The sequence below is a fragment of the Otolemur garnettii genome, unplaced genomic scaffold (assembly GCF_000181295.1).
Source record: "Otolemur garnettii isolate 467f Iridium unplaced genomic scaffold, OtoGar3 scaffold00266, whole genome shotgun sequence".
Classification (NCBI taxonomy): domain Eukaryota; kingdom Metazoa; phylum Chordata; class Mammalia; order Primates; family Galagidae; genus Otolemur; species Otolemur garnettii.
The window spans coordinates 144,497-153,936 of record NW_003852661.1 but is presented as its reverse complement, the minus strand read 5'-3'; the positions used below and the strand labels follow the sequence as shown (position 1 = coordinate 153,936).

Here is a 9,440-nt window from a genome sequence, read left to right as displayed (position 1 = left end):
TGAAGGAGGAATGCACACCTGTAGAGCATGTGAAGGAGGAATGCACACCTGTAGAGCATGTGAAGGAGGAATGCACACCTGTAGAGCATGTGAAGTTGGAATGCACAGAGCATGGGAGCAGAGACCAGGGTGTGAGCACAGTAGCAATAACAGAAAGTAAGATTGGGAAGTAAGAACAGAGTCAGGCAGCCTCAGTTTGGACTTACTTTTCTAAGAGTAATAACCCACTGAAGGTTTTTGAGTCAATTAGTGATATTTTAGAAAAGTTCTCCTGATAGAAATGTATAGGGTTGAAAACAATTTAGGAAAATGTAGAGAATGAAATAAACTCTACTCGGAGACCTAAGATATTTAGAAGGCATGGTGGTTAGTTTTATGTGTCAGCCTGACTGGGCCAAGGGATGCTCAGATAGTTGGTAAAACATTGTTTCTGGGTGTGTTTGTGAGAGTTTCCAGAAGAGATTATTAGCATTTGAATCAGTAGACAACTGGATTGTCCCCCCTAACGTGAGATGGTATCATCCAATCCCTTCAGGGTCTAAATGGAACAAAAAGGCAGAGGAGAAGTAAATTTACTCTGCCCGAGCCAGGGCATCTATCTTTTCTCCTCCTCTCAGCAGGGACCGTTGGTTCTCAGTTCTTCAGAATTGGGCTAGGACTTAACCAGTGGAAAACTGCTTCTCAGTTGTTGGGCTCAGGCTGGAACTACACCACCAGCTTGCAGACAGCATGTTGTGGGACTTCTCGGCCTCCAAAATCATGTGAGCCAAACCCTCATAATAAATCGCTTTCTGCTTATCCATGTCTGAATCCTATGGTTCTGTTTCTCTGGAGAACCCAACTAATACAGAAGACTACAGAGCTGGTATGAGCAAAAGTAAGGAGGGTTTGAGCTAAAAACTAAAAGAGAGACAAGAATGTATTGTTCAAACTATCTAGAAGAAACGCTTTGGAATATTCACAACATAAAGAAATACTTATTGTTTGAGGTGGTGAATATCCCAGTTACCCTGATTTGATCATTGCACATTGTCTACATATATCAAAATACCACTTACCCCATAGACAGGTACAACTATTCTAAGTATGAAATAAATAAAAACTGAGGGAGACATGAGAGATGTCACCAAAGAAGAACTAAGAGACATCAGTGTCCTATTGGATATGAAGGGTGAGGAGTAAACAAATGTAGCTTCAAAGGTCTGTGTCTGAGCAACACCAGAAAATTGCCAACTGATAAAATATGAAAATCTGAAGTGGAGACTCCAAAAGGAGAGCCAACCATGCAGGAAATGAAGCAGACAGGAGCCATTACCTGCTTCAGTTGATTCTTGAGCTTGAGGCATTGATGGGATAGTCAGTGGGGGAGAAACGTCTGCTTTAGAAGTTAAAGGGCCGGGCGCAGTGGCTCATGCCTGTAATCCTAGAACTCTGGAGGATGAGATGGACAGATCACTTGAGCTCACAAGTTCAAGACCAGCCTGAGAAGAGCAAGACCTCGCCTTTAAAAAAAAATAAAATAGCTGGGCATTGTGGCGGGCATCTGTAGTCCAGTATTTGGCAGGCTGAGGCAAGAGAATTGCTTGAGCCCAAGAGTTTGAGGTTGCTGTGAGCTGTGATGCTACTGCACCCCACTGAGGGCAACAGAGTGAGACTCTGTCAAAGAAAAGAAGAGAAGAGAAGAGAGGAGAAGAGGACGACATTGTAATAGACATTGTAAGGTCTATTGGGGGTCCAAATTGAGTTCAGTTTGTCTTTGATGCCCCCCCAAGTATCTTTCTTGAGCTGGTCTCAGTCCCAGGGACTCAGGATTCTCACCTTCCCATTTCTCCTCCCTGTCCATGGATCCTCATCTTAGAGAGCTATTTAAGTGCCCTGCCAAGCCCTCCCAGCCTTCTTCCTAGGTGACTGGCATGCAGCCACTGAACTCCAGGGGGCAGGGGTAGCGCGCCCTGCTCTCCACAGTAGACCTCCCCTCCTGGCCTAGAGTCCTCCCAGATACATGCACTGAACTAGCAAGCTTTCATCAAGACAAAGGCAGATAAGGTCCCACATGGGATCACGAGATGAAAGTCAGATTATGGACCTGGAAATTTATCAGTCACTCAGACAATAAGGGAAAAGAACAGTCACCAGGTAAAAAGTGACATCCGAGGTCAGGGAAGGTGGGACTTGGCGTAAGCTAAATTTTGAATGTTTGTTCCCTTCAAAACCCATGTTGAAATTTAACTGCCATTGTGGTGGGAGTATTAGGAGGTGTTAAGGTCCTAGGGCTTCATCCTCAAAGAGCCACCCTCCTCTTGTTTCTCCCCACCCCCCCCACCCCCTGCTCCTCCACCACATGAGTTAGGACACAGCAAGAAGGCGCTTGTCAGATGCTAGCACCTTAACCCTGGACTTCTCAGCCAGTGAACTTCTGTTCATTGTAAATCACCCATTCTGGGTACTCTGTTAGAATACTCCAAACAGACTAACAGCATGGAAACTCCAGCCACCACACAGCAAGTTCTCTGCGTCTCGTCCTGTGTAGCCTGAGTCCTCCCCACTTGGCAGGCAGGGAATGGTAACAGATGATTGAGGGATGAGTATACCGACCCATACGAATAGTTGTTATGGTCAGTTGGAGCCAGTAACTGTTCAAATGGCTCATATTGTTTCATTGGTATCAATTCCCTACCCCTTTTGATCTAAATTTCCTTCTCCAAAAGTGTTTGCATTTTTTTTTTGAGACAGTCTCATTCTGTTGCCCAAGCTAGAGTGCCATGGTATCAGCCTTGCTCACAGCAGCCTCAGACTCCTGGGTTCAAGTGATCCTCCTGCCTCAGCCTCCAGAGTAGCAGGGACTACAGACACCTGCTAAGATGCCTGGCTAATTTTTCTACTTTTAGTAGAGACAGGGGAGGCTTGCTCTTGCTCAGGCTGGTCTTGAACTCCTGAGCTTAGGCAATCCACCTACCTGACCCTCCCAGAGTACTAGGATTATACGCCACTGCATCCAGCCATGTCTGCATTTTAAATTAAGATTGCGAGAAGACGGCAATATTTAAACCAAAGAATAAAATGCATTATGAAAGCTTGAGCCTTAGGAGCATAAACCTTGGGACATTAATTCTTTTGCATGGAAGGGGAGGTAAAAATATATATATATATATAGGGCTGGTCATAAAGTTCATGTGCAATTTACTACGTTCAACTATTTTAAATTGCACACAAACTTTACATTCACCCTGTATATTGTCAGACTTCTCAAAACACCTTTTATATGACTATTGGAGAAATGCATGTTCAGCATTACCTAATTTCCTCATAAATCTCTTGCCTTTTAATCAGCTAAGTGGCTAAGTGGCTGAATTTCCCTGATTTATTTGGTATCTTTTGAGGGCTGAGGATCTGTCCAGATACTAAGTGATTAAATGTAGACGAAATGGCACATCACCATAATTATGGTAGAAGAGAGAATCGTGACCATGCATACATAAGACCCCACAGAGATGAACTGTAGACAGCCTCTGCAAAGGGCAGTCCCCACAGCTGCAGAGAAAACTGTACTACCAAGCTAGTTTTTCCAAGAAAATCTTTCCTACAGCTCTAGCTCTTATTAGAGATGCATTTGCATTCGCTGGCTCAGCAGTTCTGCAGGAACTGTGACCCCTCTGAGAATTCACTGAGTGGGAACTTCGGCTGCTGACTAAACTGAATGGTTAAAATCCCCGGATTTTAATCACCAGACCTGGCCACCAAACTCTGTGTGACCTGTGAAGGGTGTTTCAACTTTTCTGAGACCCCAGTTCTTGGATTTGTTCACCAAAAGGCAATCTCTGCTGAAGATAATTGTTATAACACCCTCTATAAAAACAAAACAAAATCCATAGATTTAACAGGACATTACGGAGGTGCTATAAAATGAGACAGACTATTGTTTGTGCCACAGATTTTTGGGTTGTCACAATTGTTAAAGTGTTACCTGCTGGAAGCTCCACTAATAAGAGGCTGGTATCAGAAAGACGAGAAAATATTAACTGCCTGTCCGTAAGTGAGAACTTGGTTTCAAAACACAAATAGCAAAAATAGCACCAGCAAAGCCTTCTCTTCTGACAGTGTATCCATAGCCTAGTTGTATAATATATTACATTTATTCAATACTGTAGAACAATTTAACAACACTATTACATTATTCAGCAAGGTAGTTTTTTGTTTGTTTGTTTGTTTTTGCAGTTTTTGGCCAGGGCTGGGTTTGAACCAGCTACCTCCGGCACATGGGCCAGGGCCCTACTCCTTTGAGCCACAGGTGCCACCAGTGGGTTATTTTTGTTTGTGTGTTTTTTTCTCCTTTTGTCGCCCTGGGTAGAGTGCAGCTCACAGCAACCTCCAACTCCTGGGCTCAAGCGATTCTCCTGCCTCCGCCTCCCAAGTAGCTGAGACTACAGGCGTCCACAAAACGCCCAGCTATTTTTTGGCTGCGGCCGTCATTGTTGTTTGGCAGGCCCAGGCTGGATTCCAACCCGCCACCTTAGGTGTATGTGGCTGGCGCCTTAGCCGCTTGAGCCACAGGTGCCAAGCCAGTTTTTTTTTTAATGTCATAAATATATACCAAAAAATTGAAAAAAAAATCAATATTGTTTAATAGACCAGAAGAAGATTTCAAGGTTCTCAAAGAAAGAATGTGTTGTGTCTCAGAAGCTGAGCTTGCTCCTGAGTTTTAGCGTCAGGAATCAGCATGTATTCAGATAATTTCTTACTTTCATTAACAGATTTGATAGTGAAATAATCATTTGAAGTATTTATTATGAAAACTGATAGACCATATCAAACACATTTGTAATTTAAGACTATTAATCTCTGTAATAAGACAATTTATATTCATTCTATCAATGATTCCTCAGATGGTCTACTATAAACAAGGTGAGCTGCACTGCCCAAGACTGTAGCCACTACCCACATGTGGCTACTGGGTGCATGAAATGTAGTTAGTGACACATACTAGAACAGTATTTTTAATACATCATGTCAATTAAAATATGCTGGAGTTTTTTTTGTTTTTTGAGATAAGAGTCTGTGTCACCCTCCTAGAGTGCTAGGATTACAGGCATGATCCACCTCACCTGGCCAAAATATCCTGTTACAGGGAAGCCCAGGTGGGTGGATTGCCTGAGCTCACAGTTTAGAGACCAGCCTGAGCCAGAGCCAGACCTCATTTCTAAAAATAGCCAGGCACTGTGGCAGCATCTGTAGTCCCAGCTACTTGGGAGGCTGAGGCAAGAGACTCTCTTGAGTCCAAGAGTTTGAGGTTGCAGTGAGCTGTGATGCCACAGCACTCTACCAAGGGCAACAAAGTGAGACTGTCTCCCCCCCAAAAAAGGTTAAAATATACTATTAAAAATCTTGTTTTAAATTTGTGTGTAATCCAGATGTTTGAAAACACATTTTTTCCCAGGGAAGCAGCATCATCCAAGCTGGTTAAACTAGTGCTCACACATTTGTTTAAGGCAAGATGCACAGCCTTCCAGGATCACTATGGAATACCTGGCTGTCATTCGTAGCACTGTTTCTCTGGAACACCGAATTCTGAACTTTAACATGACATATCCAGATTGGAACTACTTCACCCCTCTCCAGATGAGAAGCAGGCCAAGGGGAAAACTGGGATTTAAGGACCTGGGAAGAAATCAGCAGGGTTAGCAGAGCCCAACAACTCGGTAACTACACGTTTTGCATAAAAGATCTCACTTTAGATCAATCTCCCCTCAATGTCCTAAACTAGGACCAAAGGCAAAGTTTATTTAATAAATACTCAAGGTGAAATGGACCAAAGGACTAGAAAGACCAAAAAAGGCCATTTCTGGGCGTTAGGTGTTTACTGCGTGGAAGGCAAGTGAACCACAAGCACTCCAGGGGGCGCTAATGGCACCAAAGATGATCTGCGTGTCGGGTGTTTTAGGAAACAGTGTCTGTAGAGACAATGGAGCTTGGAAACTGACTCAGTAATTATAGGATAGGGCCTGAGAATTTTTTTTGAGACAGAGTCCCGTGGTGTCAGCCTAGCTCACAGCAACCTCAAACTCTGGGTTCAAGCAATCCTCTTGCCTCAGCCTCCCGAGTAGCTGGAACTACAGGCGCCTGCTACAACACCCTGCTAGTTTTCCTATTTTTAGTAGAGATCGGGTCTCCAGGCTGGTATCAAACTCCTAAGCTCAAGTACTCCTCCTGTCCTGGCCTCCCAGAGTGCTAGCTAAGATGGCAGGTGAGCCACCTTGCCCAGCTGAGAATTTTTATGTTTAAAAAGCCTCTCCAATGTTTCTGACATTCTACTAAGTTTGGGCAGTATAATGAACTAGCACTTTTAGACATAAAACTTAGACAAACTGCATCTTAGTCTTTAGCAGAGCTTAGTGATCTTCAGCAGAGAGATGCTGTGCTGGTGTTCTGCCGGCAGGAGAGGAGACAGTCAGAGTAAGCGGGTCCATGATAGAATGCGCACACTCCCGACTGCCTTCTCCTCCAGCCTAATATAAGGCTGATCTCGTGCCTCTCAACTCCACACAGGTGTAGACTGCCAATTCACCAATGCTCTCATCTCACGAGCTCTCATGCTTGTTAGGAGAGCTAAATCCCTCTCCATGCCCTTTTTACCAAGGTGTTCCACTACTGAGATATACAGGTATTTCTTATAACTCTCTCCTCATAGCCATAGGCCATATGGGCTGCCATAACCCAGGCCGGGTTCAAACCTGCCAGCCTTGGTGTCTGTGGCAGACGCCCTACCCACTGAGCATGGGCGCCGCCAGCAACCACAGTTTTGACTGCAGCTGTCATTGGTATGAATAAAATGGAAAAATAAGCACAATGGCACAAATTTAAAAATAATGATGACAATCAGTGTACTAATCAAATGAAAAGTCTTCCCAAAGTAGCCAAACATTGTAACGGAACCTTCTCCATTCACTGATAACACGTAGTCGTTAATGAAAAACAAACATCAGTTGAAAAGGAAGTTTTATTTCGTGGCAGAGAATGAAAAATTATTTCACTCAAAAGTAAAAAACCCATTGTGGTAATTCGGATCTGGAAAGTATGTATTCCTGTAAATGATCTATGAGCCCGTTCTGAATACCTTCAGTCTCAGGACAGCCCCAGATAGACAGCTTTGCCTCACTTTACAAAAGGCATGACTCTGAAAAGTCGACTATCAAGAAATTTTGAATATTAAGTCATTTATCATGCACAAGGGGAAGAAGAAAAATTTAAAAAAAAATTTTTTTAAAAACAAATGAAGGCGGCGCCTGTGGCTCAGTGAGTGGGGTGCTGGCCCCATATACCGAGGGGGTTCAAACCCGGCCCCAGCCGAACTGCAACCAAAATATAGCCGGGCGTTGTGGTGGGCACCTGCAATCTCAGCTACTCGGGAGACTGAAGCAAGAGAATTGCTTAAGCCCAGGAGTTGGAGGTTGCTGTGAGCTGTGTGACACCACGGCACTCTACCGAGGGCAACAAAGTGAGACTCTGTCTCTACAAAAACAAACAAACAAACAAACAAACAAATGAAACCAAACAGCAACTGTACTCCCAGGAATTCAAAGTCTTTTACTAATATGAACACTTATCCATCATTTCTTGTTATTATAAAAAAAAATTTACATACAGTTTTCTTAAAGTGGCATTTTGTGGGTTGATAGTATACTGATGCTACATGATAACATTGTGTATTGAGGTACATATCATAAAATCTCATGTCATTACAAATATTTGGGAAGAAATGGGGTAGTATCTTCTTTTAACACTGAGGTCTCGCAGGGCGGCCAGGCATACCGTGAGAAATTACTACTTTTGTGTTATCATTTCAATGATAATCTATTTTTTTCTACCAGTTATAGAAATGAAGTTTTCTCCTTTTTCTGATAATTTAGTTCTCTAAGCTGATGCTTAATAAGATGAATCTTCCAGGGGGTCATGAGAACTTTCCAGAAAGGATAACATGTATTTATTTACTCCAGTCTAAGAAACCCTGGAGAATAGAATCTAGGACTGAAAATGTAGGAAAGATGCCCAGTGTCACAGACGGTGGGAGCAGAGAAGAGTTTGATCAACCTGGAATGAATGACGGAGGAGAAATGTTTTTAAAAAAAATTAGGAGAGGGTTCCTAAGTTACTGCACTCCAGCCTAATGCTCCTGTAGTACTCACACTTGAACCTCAGGCTTCTTAAGTGCTGCCCCTCCACTGTCCCACCATATGCAATCATCAGCAGGCCTCACATGCCTAGGGCCACAAGGCCTGTGGACAATGACACAGGTTAAAAACTCAAAGCCTCAAACCGAAGAAAGCTACTCCAGAGCCAGCCCGGCCTGCCCTACTCCTGCCCACAGAGCCCAGCCGGGTCCTGAGGCCCCTCACTCTGGGCTTCCCTCCTGCCCTGCTCTCCCACATGTGCCTCTGGGACCCCAGCGTGGGGCCCACACTCACCTCCCAGACACTAACGGTGTTGGTCCTCAAACATACAGAAACGCAGTCCTAGCCTGGGCTCTGCTCTCTTTCGGCATTTCTACTTTGAATACATCGTTTAGCGTTTCTTTCCAAAGTCTACCCAGCGCATCCAGTCCATTGACGCAGGTGTTCACTCCCAGTCGGATATTTCCCCGTGTCCCTCAGCGATGGTCAGCAGACTCTGCTCCGTCCCAGCGGCCCGGTTAGCGCTGTCTTCTCCAGCTACAAGGCCACAGAGTGGGTCTCCTGGAGGTTCTCCTCCAGCTTCAGGCCCAGGTTGTCGATCCCAATGCAGGTGACCGCAGGCACGGTGCTTTCGGCCGGCTCCGCCGTGCGGGTCGGGGTGGAGCAGTACAGGATAAACCCCAGCATGATGATGCTGAAGGACAGGATGTAGAGCCCCGAAAACTAGGAGGAAAGAAGAGGTGAAGCATTGTCCCCCGCAGACGCAGCTTCCGGGGCTGTGCTCGGAGGGTCACCGTCACATAACCTTTTCCCTGAAAGCTGCCTAAGGAGATGCTGCCGCCCAAAACCCTCCCGGGTACACTGGTGAACGTGAGGCCTCTGGCAAGGGCACCCCTAAGGGCCATTAGCCAACTGGATCCCCGAAATTTTAGGAGAAAGGGGCCTTCGGCCTTTCTCTGGGACAATCCAGCTGCACTCCACCCTGCAAGAAGTAGGGGAGAGGGTAAAGGTGGGCCTGATTCAGGTGGACCCCCGAGACGGCCTGATTCAGACCCCGGATCCAGCTCACACTATTGGCAGAAACAGAGGAACACGGGACCTGCGACAGATGTGACATCTGCTCAACAATCTCTCAATGTATGCCGTTCTAATGACACTCGTTCTGTTAAAACTTAAGAAATGATCTTGTCTCTCTGGCAAGTGGGCTTTTTCTTTTGGCTCTTTTTTGCCCTTTTGTATGGAGGGGGAGTTGAGACAGAGTCTCACTCTGTTGCC

General features: G+C 45.0%; 1 protein-coding gene across 1 annotated transcript in view; it reads right to left on the bottom strand.

Annotated features, from left to right (window-relative positions):
- Nucleotides 1-7,924: 7,924 nt before the first annotated feature.
- SLC35F2 (solute carrier family 35 member F2) overlaps nt 7,925-9,440 on the bottom strand; it is a 58,695-nt gene continuing 57,179 nt past the window's right edge. Inside the window, exon 8 of the mRNA XM_003802941.3 lies at nt 7,925-8,888. Within this exon, the coding sequence (XP_003802989.1) occupies nt 8,703-8,888 (186 nt within the window). The 3' untranslated portion in view covers nt 7,925-8,702. The remainder of the gene's footprint in view (nt 8,889-9,440) is intronic.